Source organism: Phlebotomus papatasi, chromosome 3, assembly GCF_024763615.1.
Source record: "Phlebotomus papatasi isolate M1 chromosome 3, Ppap_2.1, whole genome shotgun sequence".
In the NCBI taxonomy this organism is placed as follows: domain Eukaryota; kingdom Metazoa; phylum Arthropoda; class Insecta; order Diptera; family Psychodidae; genus Phlebotomus; species Phlebotomus papatasi.
The window spans coordinates 46,602,706-46,623,561 of record NC_077224.1 but is presented as its reverse complement, the minus strand read 5'-3'; the positions used below and the strand labels follow the sequence as shown (position 1 = coordinate 46,623,561).

At 33.3% G+C, this 20,856-nt stretch overlaps 1 protein-coding gene across 2 annotated transcripts in view; it reads right to left on the bottom strand.

Annotated features, from left to right (window-relative positions):
• LOC129808006 (neuropilin and tolloid-like protein 1) overlaps positions 1-20,856 on the bottom strand; it is a 176,884-nt gene that overhangs the window by 12,609 nt on the left and 143,419 nt on the right. For both annotated transcript variants that reach the window (XM_055857640.1, XM_055857639.1), the window contains exons 11-12: positions 4,695-4,985; positions 4,531-4,604 (exon numbers count right to left, since the gene is read on the bottom strand). In XM_055857640.1, coding sequence (XP_055713615.1) covers positions 4,531-4,604; positions 4,695-4,985 — 365 coding nt within the window. The remainder of the gene's footprint in view (positions 1-4,530; positions 4,605-4,694; positions 4,986-20,856) is intronic.

Genomic DNA, 20,856 nt, shown 5'->3' with positions numbered 1-20,856 from the left:
GCACTGCTTTGATTAATAAGGAATACAAAAGTACGTATTTCGAGAAGGTGCAAGACGAGCTAATAAGCAAAAATTAGAGAAGAAAATATTTTGTCGCATTTCAGAGATATTTTGCAACTGCATCGCCGCCAAACGTTTATCAAGTGCGTTATTTTGTGTTTCTATCTCTACCTCGAGTTAAATTGCGTGCGGTTTAGGAAGCTTGCCATTTGAAATGATTTACTTTAAATTTCTTCATATTTTCGCAAGATTCAAGTAAAAGGTTGTTTAGTGGACAGCTATCCGTCTTCCGACAAAGATATAAAGAACACAATTTATTTTTATTAAAGTTTTTCTTTCTATTATGTCTATTTGGCGCAAATTTTGGTGCAATTTTCATTAGAGCTATCAACACAAAATTTCCGAAACTACACTACTTTTAACCGGCACAGGTCTGCTTTACATAAACAAAATAAATTTAGCAATTGTCACAGCACAAAATAAGGGAATGAAAAGTAAAGGAAAAAGAAATGGAGCTTTTGTAAGAGTATTCGGTATGAGCATAGAGCATAGCATCTCCAAAATATAAACAGTTTTTATGGTTTTAATTTGTGAAGCATTACATGTCTAAACTGTTTTTTTTTTAATTGCATTGGGATTTTGGATGTTTTCGTGTCGTTAAGATTTAGGCCGTGAGTGTCGTGTTTCTGTCACTTGTGTATAGGCACCTACATATCTACTTTGCTTAAAATTTTTATAATTTTGTTTCCTTTTCATAACTTGTTAATGAAAAAATTCTAATAATACAAAAAATGCCACGTAAACTAAGAAAAATACTGTTTAAAATTAGACAATTGTTTTGCTCTCTTCAATGTCTTTGTTATTCATTGCAATCTACAAAAATATTCACCTAGTACTCAATAAATGTTTTTTAATATAGTGGAAAAAGAATTTGTCGCTAATGAGTGGCAACAAACCAAGAATTTTCAAATAAGTTGCAGTACAGATATTTTTACTATGAAATATTTTACGCAACTATACGATCTATTATTACAGTGTTTATATAATAGTTGATAATAATATAAAAGAAATCGCATATAATTACTAATAATTTATTTTATTTATTTTTGAAAAGCAAATTGTATCATGTTTTACTGCTACACATTGCGAATCATAGCATTCATAGCGTTGTCTGCCTTTACTGGCAATGCACAATGCACACTCTTCAGAATTTCAGTGTGTGTGTTGAGCGTGTGAACTGCGCATGCGCCTGAAGTTTTTTTCTCCTCTCTTCGCTCACTCCAGTGAACTCACTGAAGTGAGCGCGAGAAAAAGTGTCGCGCGCAGATGATGTTTCACTGTGTGCGTGGCATGAAAAATACTGAGATAGTCTAATGGGTTTCTCTAATAGGAGCGACAGAGAAAAATATACAAAACTATTTTAAGTGGGGGCCGTACAATAGCCACAAAGTCGTTAATTTTTGAACAAGTTTGAATGATTCAAACTGGCGTCATTGGTGGAGTAGAGGCAGTCAAATTGGCATCTGAGTGATTTTAAAGCGTTATTATGGGAAAAATCAATTTTTTCACACTTAAACGGCAAAATCGGAGTGATAGCGTAGTCTGAGCGGAAAATGATGTATGGACGAAATGTAGAGACAAATATGCTCTACAATTATGTTGAAGTAATCATCAAAATCGGTTCAGCGACAGTCGAGATAATTGAGGTTATGTGATATTGAAATTGGTTTTTCGACTGTGGCGCCCCTGGTGTTGGTCCCACGAAGTTCAAATATTCTAGAAAGTTGTAGCATTTGGTGAGATCTTTCGTTTAAGCCCTCACTCATCAAAATCGGTCACATAGAACCGGAGATATGATTTTTTGAATTTCGTGAACTTTGACCCCTCATATCTCCGGTTCTGTTTTAACCACAGCGCGCATTTGCACCATTTTGGAAACGTCCTAGACTGGACTACAACATACTAAAATTTCATTAACTTGCACAATGCCGTTTTTGAGAAAAGTGACTTTGAATTTCGATGAATTTTGACGCTATCGCAGCGCCACCTGTGGTGACTTTTTGAACTTCCATCTGAAAGTGCTCATCGAGACGAAACCAAAAAGGTAAAATTTAGGTCGCTATGTTAGTTAGAACCGGAGATAGAGGCCGGTCAATGTTCGAACTTTGACCCCTTATAGCTCGGGTCAGGGGTTTTAGATCGACTTAAGGTTTTTTTGTTTGATAGGTATAATCAACGGCTACAACATACTAAAATTTCAGCCCGATGCACAATGGAATTTTTGAGTTATTTAACTTTTAAGATTTAAAAATTTTCTTTTTAATAATAGCGCCCCTAGCGGTGGTTTTATGAACTTTCGATGTTAGAAGGGGAAGTGGCATTTCACGAGAGCTTTCCAAAAAGCCCTCACTTTTTAAATTCTGACAATTAGAACCGGAGTTATGGCCATTTTAAGAAATTTTTTTGGACCCTTATAGCTCGGGTCAGGGGGGTCGGGGTACCTTAAGTTTGGTATTGATGGAAAGCTCTAAGGCCCAGCTATAACATACTAAAATTTGAGCCCGCTCGATGCCATAGGGGCGGAGCTATTGAGAAAACAAAAAAAGGGGGGTCTTCAAAATGGCGGAAGGAGGGGTGGGGGGTGGGGGGTCAATGCACCAAGTTGCAATTTTCACCCGATATATAACCTTTGCCGAAAACCGCAAGTCGATATCTTTTTTAGTTTAGGAGCTATTAAGCTCCAAAGAGCGGCCGGCCGGGAACGTAAAATAGCCACATATATATTCGTGATCAGGAAGTGGCGAAACACATTTTGGCCAAGTTTGAGGTCGATCGGACGACATGAAATTTTGTTAGGATTATAGTAGGTGAGATTGTTAAGAATCTCACCTAATATTCGAATACGTTATTTGGATGTTATACCTTAAAATGATTTTCGCATTTACCGATTTATAAATTTAAACTGATTAATTCACTCAAAAGATTGTCCAAAATAACTTTGGAGTAATAAAATTGATTTTTGGACGAAAAATAGTTAATTGGTTTATAATCAGTTCACTACCGTTTCATAGCCGATTGAAAACGGTTTAAATTCGATAGAAATTCCAAGACCTTTTCAAAGGGCTCAAAAGGGAATCATTAATTTGAGAAATACGCTCTCTAGAGCTTTTTTGACTTTTGCTCTTCTAAAACCGTTAGGAATGATTTAACAGTATTTTCGTATATATACATGGACAAAATGTTTGCCTAGGTAACTACTAAAACCGAGCAATATCAATTTCGACCAATATCAAAGGGCAATGATTTTGAGGGGAAGGATAAGAGTGGGAGAGAAATAGATGGAATGTTAACAGTCCTTGGATTAATTCATGGGGGTGGCCCCGAAGGTTACAAGTCGCTATCTCTGACCGCTTGGTCTCTAGAGCTGGCGTCAGCCAGGTGGAGACGGACATATGGACAAACAGCCTGACGTCAAAAAGCTCGAAATTTCAGATTCCCAAAATTCTACCAAAATATAACTCCTTAAGGTCTCTACACATTGTGAGCAATTTTTCTTAAAAATTGCTTTTTTGAAGTAAATCGTCTGCACTTGATGTAGGTGGAAATGTTAAAATTCTGTCAAAAATGCAATTTTTGACGAAAATTGCTCCCAATGTGTGGAGGCATTTAGCTTCGTCCACCAAAATGTGGCTCAATGTTGCTATCAGAAGACATCAGAAATTGCTTCGCTTTTTGTTACTTTTTGCTCTATACCTTTTGTTACTTTTTACCCCAAGTGGTCATTTTCAATAAATGGATTTCTGGAGAAAATAATCTTTCTAAAATAGATAGTGGCTTTCTTATTCAAAGAATTCAAATTATTTAGGAAATATTTACCAATACATCAATTTTGAAAAATAAATAGGTCAAAATTGATATCTGTTGTAAGGAAAACATTTGAAAAATAGGGCTAAAAATTCCAATGTTTTTTATTTTCTGAATTCCTTGTTCGAATTGTAAGAAACTTACGACTTTGAAGAAGGTCTATGTAGGCCATCTATGGAAAAAATTTTAAGCCGCTGTCTCTTTTATCTCGATGGAAGATATGGAATTTTCAAATGTTCAATTTGTGACTTTTTGCCCCAGTCTCCCATACGATGCTTTACTTTTATGTTTGATTGAATGTTGAACCATTACACAATATTTTCTTGTGAATTAAAAAAAAGATACTACCCATTTTTGGCTCATAATATTGAACTCCAGCATCCGAACATTACGCAAAGTTAATTTTCTACCCCATTATTATTAATTAATTTAGTCTCCCTTACTAAATTTTGTGTAAATTCAAAATGATAAAAGCTGGAAAGCGTGACAGTGTGAAAAGAATGTTTGAGCACAATTTTAATTCGTGGCCTTTTTTAAAGACCAAAATTTATTTTTCTACATTCTGGCAAAAATGCTGTGTGAGGTAGAAGTAGCATGCAAATTAAATGCATTTAAACTGTATTATTCGCTTTTTTTTATTTGCTGAGAAAGTGCAAAAATTCTTACCTCGTCTGGCAAGCAATATCACACATCCCAACTCCGTCACTGCTATGGCTCTCATCTTGGAGGCTACTGGTTCTCTGCGGAAGAGTCAAGTGGTGAGAGGAATTGGGAATAAAAGTTTCACGAGGCCAGAGGATGAATTATTATTGTTGGCTCATCAAACTTACCCATCCGACAAGGACTTCGGGGCGTTTCATTTCACAGTGGGTCGCAGTCCCAGTTGGGGGAATTGGAACAATCTCGCGATAGTAGCGATTGGAGATGTCCGGCGAGTCCAGGATGTGGCCAGTGTTGCTAATGGCGTCAACACTCTTTCCGCGTGACGATGAAGTTGAGACAGCCAATTTCGTTGATAGGTTTTCCCGGGACTTTTTTATCGATTGACGCTCTTCTGGCAGTTTTGTGGAGTGACGACCCAACTCATCCAATTTGCTCTCTTTGGATTGTCGAATGTGTTCCTGCGAATTGGAAAAAATTCAAATAAAGAGAAAAGTATATAAAATTTGAGATAAAAAGGGATGCCAACCCCTAAGATGAATAGTTCCAGTGGGATATTATACTGATTAAAGTTTTTACTGTTCATAGTGTAGTATGGGCAAAAAACGGATATTTTGTGTTTTTTCTTGGAAGATCTGAGAGACGTCTAGTCAAAACATTCTAACAGAAAATTTACCGCTCTAAGTCTCTACCGGAAGCCACTTCCGTCTATTTTCAAGGAAAATATGCTGTTCAAGCCATTTTATAGAAATTGATTTCAGAGGACTAAGCAAAAATGGTCAAGTATTGACACATGAATTTGTGTCATTTTTACTCAATTTACGGACTTTTATAAAAAATATCCAATTGATTGACATTTTTTTAGCATTATTCTTGGAACTTTATTACTTACAACACATTTTTCTCTACTCAGGAAAAAAAAGTTTGTAGAAAAGGAGTTAAAGTTTTGTAGTTTCCATATAAAAAGTTACAAATGGAGGTAGAATGTGGTTCCAATACAAAAGTTTGTAAAAAGGTTTGTAGTTTGACAGCCGAATTTGTAATTTAGCATCTTTACAAACTAGGTTTGTACAGCTACAAACCTTGGAGTTAAAAGTTTGTAAGTCATTCAATTTACAAACAAAGGTTTGTTCAGCTACAAACTTTGGAGTTAAAGGTTTGTAGGTCACCTATTTTACAAACCTTTTGCTCTAGAACAAACTTATTTGTAAAGAGCTGTAACTGTAATGAAATATTTATTACTTTTTTATTTATTTCTTTATTTTTAGTCTCTCAACATATAAAAAAGCGGATTAATTGCGTCCTCGGTTAATTTTTAATAAAATTACATGTGCGAGTGAGTGTGTGAGTGAGAGAAATGGACTACAGAGGATGAACTGGGTTTACAATAGTGAATACTTTTTTCTCTTTCAGATATTTGCCTGTTTTTGTCTAAATTAATAGATTTAAATGCAATAAGCTTTAGATTAGAAATTTATTTTTACAAAAATGGCAAAACAATTGAAAACCTACTTAAAGTAGCGTTCATTCATATAAAATCAAACCCGGTTATTTTTAGACAACATATTGTAAACGCACAAAACGTTGAATTCAAATCCAGTTTTAGTCAATATCAGTATGGCATATAGTCATTCTCCGATATTTCTTCTGTTACGGTATGCGCGAGTGTAAAAGTTTTTCAAATATAACACAATTTATTCAAAGAGAATTACAAGAAAGTAAGTTTTTTGGGTGGTAATCTTTAAATTACCGATGCTGTGCTTCATGCACAGTGTGTGGAAAGGACTTGTGATGCAGTATACCCGCAATTAATCGGTACGGAAGTATTTTTTCCGATGTAACCTCACTTTGTAAAAATTGTAATTTTCTCTAATTATTTCTTATGTTTGCAGAGAGAGGCATCACTATAGAGCTTCTAATCTATCTTACGGATGGACACATCGATGAAATCTTGGTAACAGAGTACGATTTAGCAGAGTCACGCCGTGGTTTAGGGGTCTACTCGCATGAAGCTTTTGCATCCTAGATAGTTGTTAGTCCGTAAGCAACAGCTGAGCTACAATCCCATCAGCCTTGGAATTTTATAGATCGAATCATCTGAATATGAACATGCAAGTCCAAGGGAAGTGTGAGTGCGGAAATTAAACAATTTCCCAATGGAATTAAAAAATAATTTTAAAAATTGTAACTTTTTATTAATTGTTGTTATGAAAATATAATATAATTTACCTTAAAAATCTTATGTTTGATATTTTGATTTATATATTTCCTTCTCTAAATTGAAAACCAATACCAATTGCGTACGAAAAATCTTGTTTTGAGTTGTCTATTTTTTGCGTTTATTCACATCATTCACATATTATTTAATCAATTATTTTAATTCAAGAATCTGTCAAAAAAAGAAAGAAATCTGCAACCATTTTTTCGGCATTCATTTTTTGCCAAAATAGTAAAAATAAAGAACTCACTTGGGAAGGAACATCACGTAATTTTAATAATTAACTGCTTGAAAAAATAATTTTACTTACTATTTTATGGCTTCTTATTATTTTCATTATTATTATTAAAAATAATATCGGTTTAAATTTCGAAAAATATTGAAAATGGAAACTTTAATAGTTACAGCCCTTTACCTCCAAAGTTTGTAGCTGAACAAACCTTTGTTTGTAAAATGAATGAGTTACAAACTTTTAACTCCAAAGTTTGTAGCTGTACAAACCTTTATTTGTAATATGCTCAATTACAAATTCGGCTGTAAAACTACAAACCATTACCTCCAAAGTTTGTTAGGTTACAAATTTACCTCCAAATCTACAAATCTTTTGACAAATCTTTTTTTTCTGAGTATGTTCAATGTGCTTTTTTAAGTTGTTCTCCGAAAGCCGTTCTTGGAAAGAAAAGCCTTATCACTTGTGCATAAATTTTGGAAAATAATTTTGTTAAAATTGAAGAATTTAAATAGAATTTATAAATTTCCAGGATATTTTATTATTCATATTTTTTGTCTAAAGCATTTAAGACTTATGACACATGAAAGAAGATTTATAAAGGTTTTAAGACCTGAGGTGGAATGATAACTTTTCGATACTGGCGAATCGATAGTATCGATAAATCTATATCTCTTAAATTAAATCAATGACGACTTTACTGTGACATTCTTAAGAAAATATGACTGTTGCTAAATAAAGTAAAGACATCGTTTAAATTTTACCGAATCGACAGTCGATACTATCGAAAATTAGTTATCTTGTCACCCCGGTTCTACAATAGAATTTCTCAAATTTTGGTAATTGGGACCGAAATGCCAATCAAATTATGAAGAAAGTCAAGCGTTAAATTGTCCGAAATCCATAATTGTTCATCTAGGGGAAACTGGGGCAGCAATAAACACAGGTAATGGCGGATACAGAAAGGCCTAGTCAGCAATTATTTATGGAGGGCTCCGGGATACCAAGAATAAAATTATGAATACAAAATTGTATATACATATTTAGATCGAGTTATTTACACCACGGTTCCCATCATTCAGGATTAATTAAAAGGTTTACTTTAGTGCCAAGGGTGTAGCCAAGATTTTAGCAAGAGGAGTGACCTAATTGGATAATTTATCTCCAAAAGAAGCCTTTTTTAGAACGCAAAAAGGGCTTTCTCGAAAATAAAACATATTTAAAAATCAATAAAATACTTAATACGGGTCTTTAGGAAAATGAAATCTATTTATAGGAACTGGTTTTTTCGAGGAAGATCTGTTTTTTTTTTAAATCAATTTCTGCGCCTATTTTGATGGATTTAGGCAAAGGGGTAGAAAAACGTTTTCGTGGATCTGAAAAGCTTTTTTATTGAAGAAAGTTGTAGTTGAAGCTTTTGAGAATAATGTCTCAAAACGATATTCTTCGATCAAAAGGGCTTTTAGACTCTTGATCGACATAAATTTCATAATAATCCGATTTTGATTATTTTAAGTGGTTCAGATAACTCATAAACATTCTTCAAATAGATTTTCAAAAGTAAAATATTAGCTTTTACTTTTTATTTATTGAAACTCGCTTTAGAAGATTTTAGCAAGCTTTCTGTTTAAAAAATACCATCAATCAATTTCTGCATCATTTTTTATGATCTGAAATTTATTTACAAATACGAAAACACTTTCTCAAAAAAGTCTCTAAAATGTCTAAAATATTTCATAAATTGGGTTTTATTGGATGGAAATTCCAATAAAGAAAGGAAATGTTCTTTTGATGTGTTTGAAATTAAAATGAATCATCCATGTTAAGTTTTAATTATTATTTTTCTCAAATGTTTTTGATTAATTTGTAGACCTAAAGAAGGGTACAAAAAATTCCCGAAACGTCGCGAAGAACCAAAAAGGAATAAAGTATAGGTCAAAACTCGTGTTTCAATTCAACTACCAAAAAGTGATTGAACTATCTATCATTATTAAAAATTTATTTTATATTCAATCATTCGGTGGTGATTGTAAGCTGTAAAAGCTTGCTAAAGCCACCAAGAAGACGTTTCCTTGAAGAAAATGTCGAGAAATTTATCAAGAATACAATAGAAAATGCTCTTTACAACCCCAAAACTCTCTTCTAAGACGACATTTTAGCTTCTTTTGCGAAAAGTCCATATTGAAAAGTTTAAAAATTACCTTTATTGTGTACAATTCTTTTAATACATATCTTCGACTTTAAATCGAAATTAAATATTTTTGGGGTTTTTGGAAAGCTCATAGATCCAACAAAAGACGTTTCAAAACAGTAAAACTGACTTGGTTGAAAAAGTCCTTAAGGTGAGTTAAATGTTCTTAATTATTTTTCATTTTATACTTTTATTTATTTATTTTTTATATTTTGAATATCAAGTAGGCATGGCAACGGCCCCTTGTTGCTCCCGTTGACTATGTACTTGTTTAGCGTTTACTTAGAATGGAGTAGTAAATTTGAACTTTAAAACCTGTAATTTTAAAAAGGGCCGAATGTTGTTCCTGTTCAGGGGATCACCTTGGGGTATGGGTCCGGTCAGCATTTGCCTCTTTGGCACCCCCTATATCTGCCACTAGTGTAGTTGTAAAGACTACAATTTATTTTTAATTATATATTAGACTTCAGAGGGCTAGACCTGAATCATAGATACCAGAAATCCTTGTTCACTGAAGAAATGATCGACATAAGTCCAAGTAGTGGGGAACTCTAAAAATCAGTGTTTATAACTACCCCATATTAGGTGAGATTCTTAACAATCTCACCTACTATAATCCTAACAAAATTTCATGTCGTCCGATCGACCTCAAACTTGGCCAAAATGTGTTTCGCCACTTCCTGATCACGAATATATATGTGGCTATTTTACGTTCCCGGCCGGCCGGCCGGCCGGCCGGCCGCTCTTTGGAGCTTAATAGCTCCTAAACTAAAAAAGATATCGACTTGCGGTTTTCGGCAAAGGTTATATATCGGGTGAAAATTGCAACTTGGTGCATTGACCCCCCACCCCCCACCCCTCCTTCCGCCATTTTGAAGACCCCCCTTTTTTTGTTTTCTCAATAGCTCCGCCCCTATGGCATTCAGCGGACTCAAATTTTAGTATGTTATAGCAGGGCCTTAGAGCTTTCCATCAATACCAAGCTTAAGGTACCCCGACCCCCCTGACCCGAGCTAAAAGGGTCCAAAAAAAATTTCTTAAAATGGCCATAACTCCGGTTCTAATTGTCAGAATTTAAAAAGTGAGGGCTTTTTGGAAAGCTCTCGTGAAATGCCACTTCCCCTTCTAACATCGCAAGTTCATAAAACCACCGCTAGGGGCGCTATTATTAAAAAGAAAATTTTTAAATCTTATAAGTTAAATAACTCAAAAATTCCATTGTGCATCGGGCTGAAATTTTAGTATGTTGTAGCCGTTGATTATACCTATCAAACAAAAAAAACCTTAAGTCGATCCATAACCCCTGACCCGAGCTATAAGGGGTCAAAGTTCGAACATTGACCGGCCTCTATCTCCGGTTCTAATTAACATAGCGACCTAAATTTTACATTTTTGGTTTCGTCTCGATGAGCACTTTCAGATGGAAGTTCAAAAAGTCACCACAGGTGGCGCTGTGATAGCGTCAAAATTCATCGAAATTCAAAGTCACTTTTCTCAAAAACGGCATTGTGCAAGTTAATGAAATTTTAGTATGTTGTAGTCCAGTCTAGGACGTTTCCAAAATGGTGCGTATGTGCGCTGTGGTTTCAATAGAACCGGAGATATGAGGGGTCAAAGTTCACGAAATTCAAAAAATCATATCTCCGGTTCTATGTGACCGATTTTGATGAATGAGGGCTTAAACGAAAGATCTCACTAAATGCTACAACTTTCTAGAATGTTTGAACTTCGTGGGACCAACACCAGAGGCGCCACAGTCGAAAAACCAATTTCAATATCACATAACCTCAATTATCTCGACTGTCGCTGAACCGATTTTGATGATTACTTCAACATAATTGTAGAGCATATTTGTCTCTACATTTCGTCCATACATCATTTTCCGCTCAGACTACGCTATCACTCCGATTTTGCCGTTTAAGTGTGAAAAAATTGATTTTTCCCATAATAACGCTTTGAAATCACTCAGATGCCAATTTGACTGCCTCTACTCCACAAAGACACTTAAAATATGGTTTTAAATGGAAAGTCCCACAAAATACAACAATTTTTTGATATAGTTGAAGTTCAACAAATGACTACTCTGGCACTCTGGATGAAAAAACGAGTTAAGAAACAAAAAACCTCGATTATCTTGGCTTCTGAGTAATCGATGAGTTCAAGTTCTGCAGCAAAATTATAGAAAACATTCTGGTCTACATTTCACCCATATAACACTTTTCTGTCAGTTCATCCAAATCCTTGACATTTTGGTTCAAATACAAAACTTGTATAATTTCACGAATTTGATTCAAGATAACTGAATGGCGACTCACAATTTCAGCTCTAAATCGAATTTGCATGCACTCCGAGTTAGTTCACGTTAAGAATCTCACCTACATAAGCCGGTTAGGATTATCTGTCCCTTTACTACTGTCCCAGTCTCCCCTAATAATTAATTTATTTACAAATTCATCATTGTAAATTCTACAAAAAATCTAAAGGAAGAGGTTTTTATGTTGTAAAGAGCATTTTCCATTCTATTTTTGAAAAATTTCCTGGTATTTCCTTCAAGGAAACGTTCTATTGGTGGCTTAAGCAAGTATTCAGCTTACGAAATCCGCAGAAAGATTGAATTTAAATTCAATTTTTAATTTTATACACACCAAAAAGAACATTTTTGGATATATTTTATACGTTTTAGAGATTTTTTTTGTGGAAGTGTTCTCGTCTTTGCAAATAAATTTGATATCATAAAAAAACGATACAGAAATGAACTTATGGTGAAATCTAAACGGAGAGCGTGGTAAAATCTTCCTATGGGAGTTTCAAAAAAAGAAAAATTAAGGCTAGCTAATATTGCTTTTGAAAAATAATTTGAAGACTGTTCTGAATCACTTAAAATCATCAAAATCGGATTAAAATTACATTTCTGTCGATAAAGCTTTTTTGGTCTAAGAATATCGTTCTGAGACATTATTCTTAAAAGCATTAAATGCAAATTCCCCAAAAAAAAGCTATTTAGATCTATGGGACAATTTTTGTACCCCTTTGTCTAAATTCGTCAAAATCGGTGCAGAAATAGATTTAAAAGAAACAGATCTTCCTCGATAAACAGTTCCTATAAGTGGATTTCGTTTTCTTAAAAGTCCTTATAAAGGATCTTATTGATTTTTAAATAAGCTCAAAATCGTAAAAATTAGACATATTTTTGCAAATTTTCGAGAAACTCTTTATTGTGTTCGAAAAAAGGTTTCTATTGGAGCTAAAACTCTAATTTGGCCACACCTCTTACTAAAATCTTACCTATTCTTTCGACATTAAAATAGAACCTCTTATAAATCCTAAATGATGGGAACTTCAATCTATGTGTAGTGTATACAATTTTGTATTCACATCTTCACAATATTGTTCTTTGTATCCCGGGGCCGTCCCTGACCAATTGCTGACTAGGTCTTTGACCTAGTATTCGCCAGTGCGGATATTCTTAAAGAAACTCTGACTATTGATAAATAAAAATAATCTAAATAATAATACATAATAATCTAAAAATCAGATTTTCGGGGTTTCCTACTGAAGCATTTGCAGACACTTCAGAAAAATCCTTTTTGCTCACAAAATTAGGTAATTATTTCATTTGAAAACTTCACGTACCGTTAACAATAAAGATTAGCACTTAATTTAACTAAAATTAGCCAGATTATATGACATAAATGTTAAACAAAACGAAAAAAACAACAGTCACCTCATTGTGTTTTTCATTGGAAAACATGGTCGATCGATGACCACAATTCACACTTAACATCGATACACTTTAATTAACACTAAAGGTTAATAGAGTTTTTATGAAAATTCTGATTTTCCATTTTCGTAGTTTTCCTTCCGTGTCTAACGTATGATGGTACTCATCTTAGTGGGAAAGTGTGTCATGAGTCCATTAAAAATAGTATTTCCATTCATTTACTTGCATTACATACTCGTACAACATAATGCCACCACTAAGGAAAGTATAGTGCATAAATGTAGAGAAAAGCTCGTGAAATGAGATTTTTTTTCTTCTTTGCCGATGGGAAAATTCCAAGAAAAATTGTCTGACAACTACAATATGTCGATATTCGTAAATGGCAGCATCTCCCTAATAGTTTTTCTCATTTTCCAGCACATTTCTGGAGACCATCAAAATAGACCGCTATATAAAGTCGTTCGTTTGTAATCCCTTAAATGCCTCAAGCATGTTAGTTGAACCTCAAATTAACTCTCATTTCTCTTTGACTTTATTTCTTGCAAATTGTTTCTTTGTTTCTCAATTCAACCAAGTTGTCTTACAAGCTGACTTTATAGAGTATTTATTCCACCTTTCCTTGTCTTGATGAGTTTGGGTTTTATATCCTCAGGTTCTTGAGTTTGTTTAGAAGAATTGCGTACTGAACAATACTAAAAGTGTTACAATACCGCTATACTTAAGTCAATTTCTCTTCAACTTCAGTAAATAGTATGGATATTTAATGTGAAAGAAATTAAGTCATAGTGTTAGAGGTGTTAGATCAAAAGGGAATAATCAAAAAGCAGAATTACTCAATATTTTGAATGAATTAATGAGAAATTTTAATTAAATAGGAAAATGAGTTTGTTCTGTACAATTTCTTCATTAAAGTATTATCCATATAAAATTGAATATTTAATTTCATAAAATGTATTGATCCCATTGTGTTCCCTAATTGGCCATAAAGCTTTTAGTGTTTTGAAGCCTCAAATAATTAGAGAGCGAGATGAGATTAAAATATTTAATTATACTTCATACTATATTTAATTTAGTCAAATATGCTCAACAAAAACCACAGATATGTTTATCAAAATATTTTATTCAAATAATTATAAATAAATGCATTTAATCAGAATTTTTTTAGATGGTCAATGAGTTTCAAAAAAATGCAATAGTATCATATAATCCACCGATTTTTTTAACTTTGAAAATTTGCGCTCCAGAGACCGTTTTTCCTTACATTCTTCCCCATTTAGACGATTTTTGAGCAATGATGTCACGCTGTTTCTCTTTCTGTCCGACCAACCGTTACCGCTCCTAGAGGCTAAACAGTTAGAGACAAAGACTTGACGCTTTCAAACACTGACTGAGAGAAATCCGAAAGAGTTAAAATAACATTCAGGAAATGTTTATTTTACCCTGCAGTATTGATCCGAAATCGGTGTAAATATTATGCTTTTTAGGTGTATTAGGGGTTAAAGTTACCCTTTTCATGTTAATTTTACACTTAAAAAGGTGTAAAATTAACATTAAAAAATGTTGATATATTTTTACACCTAAAAAAGTGTTAAAGTTATGAGGAAAAAATGTTAATCGCACCCCCATTTTTTTCTCAGTGAAGGCGTCGCCGTCGTGCATTTTTTTTTCATTTCCGAATATGTTATAGAGGTTGTCTAGGTGGGTATATCGTATAAGAAATATACTGTTGAATCATTCCTAATAACGTTTTTCCAAGGTCAAGGTTAATAATGTCCTTAAGTGCGTATTTCTTAACCGAATAGGTTCATATTTAGGCTACTTAAAAAGGTCTTTGAATTTTTGTCGAGTCTGAACTGATTGCAATTGGTTATGAACTGGTAGTGAACAGATTGTAAACCGATAACTAATTTTTATCATACATTCAATTGCATTACTCTTAAGTCATTTCAGACGCTCTTCTTAAGTGATTTAAAAAAAATCGGTTCAAAGCGGTTACACTGAGAAAAAAAAGAGGGTGCGATTAACATTTTTTCCTCATAGCTTTAACACTTTTTAGGTGTAAAAATATATCAACATTTTTTAATGTTAATTTTACACCTTTTTAAGGGTAAAATGGGTAAAATTAACATGAAAAAAAGATAACTTTAACCCCTAATACACCTAAAAAGGGTATTATTTACACCGATTTCGGATCAATACTGCAGGGTAAAATTAACATTTTCGGAATGTTATTTTAACTTTTTCGGATTTCTCTCAGTGTATGGACAAGTAATGCCACTGAGAAAAAACGGGGGTGCGATTAACTTTCTTTCCTCATAACTTTAACACTTTTTAGGTGTAAAAAGTATAAAAATATATCAACATTTTTTTATGTTAATTTTACATTTTTTTAAGGGTAAAAATAACATGACAAAGGGTAACCTTAACCCCTAAGACACCTAAAAAGCATAATATTTACACTGATTTCGGATCAATACTGCAGGGTAAAATTAACATTTCCGGAAAGTTATTTTAGCTTTTTCGGATTTCTCTCAGTGGCCGTAGACACACTTACGACTTATAAGCCAAGAAACGACTTAGTGGAAAATGATGGAAATGAAATTTTACCATTATGTCGAGTATAATTACACTATAAGCCGTCTCTCGGCTAATCCTCAGGTCTGTCAAGGCCCTAATAAAAGATGTTAAAGCACTATTAAAATAATACAGTATCCAAGTCGCGAGTTTGAGCATTTCGCAAAGCATATAGGACATTTTGTCATCCCTTTATTTGTACACTTTATGTGCTACAGCAATCCTTATTTTGTTCCTTATTGTACTTCAAGTGAATGGAAAATCTATTCATGTTGGTAAGTTTTATAAATTTCTCTCATCAAATTGATAGTGTAGCTTTTCGCCGTTGAACAATTTCATTAATTAGTTATTTTTTCGAACGGAAAATACAAGCAATTGATTTTTGTTTTAATTTTTGCTGACATTTCTTCGGTTTTTGTTGCAAATTTCCACTGGGAAAAAGTCTTATTTTGAGTTTTAATGATAATTAAAGTTTTTAATTGATATAATTACTAAACTCAAAGTCCCTTTGTGGAGTGAGACAATCAATCTGCACTGAGACAATCTTCAAAGACGAATCTCAATGGACAATATTCCGAGGGAAAATATACATATTAGCAGTTTCAGGAAGTGCTTTAAAGTTGAAAAACTTGCATTTTTGATATCCAGTTAGCAGATTTTGCCATTGCACCGTTCTAGTTGTCAAGAATTTCCCTCAGCAGAATGGCAAGTAATGCCTCGAATTGACGAGAGATTCCCGGAGATTATAGAAAAATTCAAGAGTGGAAAATGACACTGCTTAAGGAATATTGTTTTCGTTCTTTAAGTTTTCCATGCCCGAAAGAGTACAAAATCGCGAATAAAAGCTGCCGTGATGCAGTAGGGGAGACTTGGGCAAAATTTGTCAAAACGAAAATTTCAATATTCACTATTTCCTAAAATAAAAGAGACTGAGGCTTGAAATTTTTATTATAGATAGCCTTCATGAACTTTCTTAAACTTACAAAGTTTCAAGGGATTCAAAGAAGAATTATGTAAAATAAAAAATAATTAAATTTTGAGCCCTATTTTTGGAATATATTTCAAACTAATTTTTGTCTGAAAATATGAAGTTGAAAAAAAAATAGGGATATGTAAAGGCCTTGACAGAGCTAAGGATTAGCCGAGAGACAGCTTAGCGTAATTATATTTGAAATAATGGTTAAAATCGTTAAAATACATTTCGGTCATTTTCCAGTAAGCCGTCTTTCGGCTTAAGTCGTAAGTATGACAAGGCTTTAAATTGATTATGTCAAGGACTGTACAGACTTTAAGTTTAACTAAAAGACGGTTTAGCGTAATTGTAATCAAAATATTGATCAAAATTTTCACTAAAGCTATAGGTCTGTCTCGGATTCAAGGCGGTCGGGGTCTTCAGACTACAGGCTTAGCTCAGTTCCCGAAGGTCTCAAAATTCTTAATAGCAACCAATTTTACCGGTTTTCCACATTAAAATTACTTTTAAAAATAAATAGATCACCGAGGATTATTCGAAAAATATCATTTTTTGACAAGATAATAAACAAATAAAAATAATGAAGTCATCTTTAGTGTTCGTTTAGATGAGATAAATTTGTTGTGACTTATAAGTTTACGATAAAACATGTTCTATTACGATTAAATGCGCATTCAATGTTTGAAATTTGATCCATCCATTGCAAAAGGATCAAAAATGGATTAAAATGATCCTCTTATTAGGTGTGATTCCTTCTAATCACACCTGTTTTTACCAGTGATAGAGCATTAAAAATTTGTCAAATAGACCAAGTTAATTTTTTCCAAAAAATATTGACTGATAAGAAATTATAGCAGTTGAGCCATATGGCTAAGTTTTAGGTCTGAATCATGTATAAGAAAGATGGGTGGCACCGGTGGCACTCAGCCATAGACGATCTCAGCGGCGCAATAAGTAAGACCGTTGACTCTTGGCGGATAGATCCCCGGCTTCACTCATAGTTGTGAATTCGTGTACTGTCCGGTCAGTGGAAAGATTTTATTGCATAAAAAGAGACATTTTCACTGTGATAATATAATAAACGCACCGCTTCTGCTCAACAACTCCGGAAGATTGTTCCAACACGAGCAGATTGTAAAGATTACATTGTAATACAAATAAGATATCTCGATACGATTAATAATAACACAGCCATACAGGATATCCCCATAGCTCAGACGTAGGGCACTCAACTATGATACAGAGAGATCCCTATTTAGTCTCAGCGTTAGGTCGGAAATGTGTCTATCTCTATACTTTGGTAAAGATTGGAAATTTAGGAATCACTCGGCCTGTTTTATGAATCTCTATGAGATTATGCACCAAATAATATTCCTCATAATTAACGTAAAACTATATAAGAATTCTTTTCTATAGACTAATTATTCTACATTAATGGGCGAACTACATATATTAGGTTAGACTGGGGCAAAAAGTCACAAAACGGATATTTTATTTTTTTACAAGCTACTCGAGCGCTTCAAAAATTTCCAATTAGCGCAGTTTTATAGGAAATTTACCGCTGTACAACTTTGTAAAAGTAATATTCCTCTATTTTGTAAGGGAATACGTTTATCGAGCCGATTTCTAAAAGGTAATTTTGTGGCCATTCTCAAAAATGCTGGGGAAAATAGTACCAGACATGGGGTATTATCATATTTTGATTCGATTCATTATACGCGCTTCCGTAAATTTGAAAAAAAAAAATAAATAGAAGACATATTTTCATAAAAAAAAATATTCATCTACACCTTTGTAAAACACTTTTTCTTTGCGAGAAAAGTGAGAAACGAGAACAGCGCTTTTCAAGCTATTTTAGAAAAAAAAACACACACACACAAGAGACTGCAAATCTTTTGACCAATGCAAACAACAAGCGGCGAAAGATGGTAATGACATTTGTTTTCGCCGTGAGACATCAGAAATTGCTTCGCTTTTTGTTACTTTTTACCCCAAGTGGCCATTTTTAATAAAAGGGTTTCTGAAGAAAAGAACCTTTGTGAAATTATAAAATAGGTAGCGCCTTCATATTCAAAGAATTCAAATCATTTAGGAAATAATCACCAGTGCATCAATTTTGGAAAATAGGTAGGTAATAATTGTTATCTTCTGCAAGGAAAATATTTCAAAAATAGGGCTAAATTCCATGTTCGAATTCTAAGAAACTTACGACATTGAATAAGGTTTATGGAGGCTATCTATAGAAAAAAATTGAGCCGCTATCTTTCTTATCTTGGAAGATATTGAATTTTGAATTTTTCGATTTGTGACTTTTTGCCCCAGTCTCCCCTAGTTATTGTATTAGTACTCTACATTGTACAAATCATCAGTAAAAAATAACATTTGTTCGGCAAAAATTAAATTCAATCAGTATTCAATTTAGAACTTCAAAAACAGTGAAATTTTCATGAAAGTTTTGATAGAGGGAAAGGAAAGTAAATGACCGGAAAAATGCCATTTTTGAATTTATGTCATTAAACTTTCAGAGTTTCTGGAGAATTTATTTTTCAACTAATTTGCTCGAAATTGCATTTTTTGAAAGGTCTTGAAATTTTAAAACTAGTTACCGGTCTCAATTGGTAAGGAATGGGTTATCCACTTTAGTTTTACTAAAAAAATTGTACTTTTTGTTGCTCAGCAAGTCGATGTCTAGTCTGGTAAAATTGAAATTTTGACAATGCCATTCTTTAATCAATAATTTCATGTTTTTTCCCCTAATTCTATACAATGTGTTCTACAGTCGTAACCTGTAAAGATGTACCAAGTCATGATGCTCAGAAGGCCTATATAACTGAATTGGTTTTATACAATTTTAAACGCTAGCAAATTCAATTTGAAGTCAATATTACACGCACTCGGCATCACGACTTTTAGCACCTCTGAAGAAAGAAAATCTTCGTTCTATCTCTATATATATTGTGGTGTATAAGGTAATATTTCCATTTCCACACCGTTATAGAAGCACTAGTACATGCTACAAGAGGAAATAAAATTCAAAAACCACAAAGAACTTATACGAGACGGATTTCAATTCTACACGTTTTCGCCTTATTTCTCTTGCCATTTTGAACACAACAGAACCAAACGACCAACAATGGAAAAAAATTCTATAGAAAGGTAGACCTAAAGGAAAAAAAGGGGCAGACAAGAATGTTAGACATGAGGTTAAGGAATCTCTATAATATAAAAATATATTATGTTCTACAACACCATTAAATGGACTGGTAGTTTGGAAAAAAATAAAGACCATAGGAAATAAAATAACTAAACAAGATCTAAGGTGAAATGGAATACAAGAATGTGTGAGCAATAAAAAAATGAAATGAAATCTATACTCAGATGTGCCATATAGAATACAAATATTGCAAAAGCGGGAGTTTGGAATCGTTTAGGGCATACAGACGACGGATAGGGGGGTTTGGTTATAAAAAGGGAACTTTGGGAAGAGGTTGAGGAATTATAACGAAATAATAATACGTGTATCCCTAAAGTAAGAAGAAATTTTAGTCAGTATAAGAAGAGACGATAGAGCAACTCCTCCATATAGCAAATATAATGAGAACTGGATGATGTGGAGGAAAATCATTGAATAGAGTCCCTCTTCTTACATTTATGGGTAACATGTGAAGATTCCTTTTTGTTAGGTCAGTCATGTATATGTGGTATTGATAAAAATGATATGGGAATTCTACAAGAATCAACACATTTCGATAACGAACTGAAACTTTTTCAGATTACAAATTTTACCCCAATATGAATGTCTGCAGGTTTCACAGTTCAAGTTGACTCAAAGTTAAAAGTGTACTTGAAGGTTTGGCTGCACCACCCTAATAGGGCAATATTTTGGAAAAGTATTTGCAATTCACAAGCTTTTTTTTTGAAATTCAACCAAATAAATTCGACATAAATGACCCACTTGCAGTTAAAATCGTGAAAACTCTATAAACTTGATCGTTAATTAATTTGGCTTGGCATTTTTATTGAAATGTATTGAACTTTAAAAAGAATTACTCCGTGCTGTGCAAAACTATTAATTATAAAAAATAAGCTTTTATAGTTTATCTGAATCTTTTAATTTGCAATGCATAGTTTCATAAGCACAAATGTTAATAATATTTTATTCAAATCTCATTTTCGTTTATCTGACATAAAATAGGGGAGTCTGGGGCAAAAAGTAACAAAACAGATATTTTATTTTTTTACAAGCTTCTCGAGTGCCCCAGGAATTTCTAATTAGCGCAGTTTTATAGGAAATTTACTGCTCTACAACTTTGTGAAAGTCATTTTCCTCTATTTTTCAAGGAAACATATTTATCGAGCCATTTTCTAAAAGGTAATTTTGTGACCATTCGCAAAAATGCTGGGGCAAATAGTATCAAGCACAGGG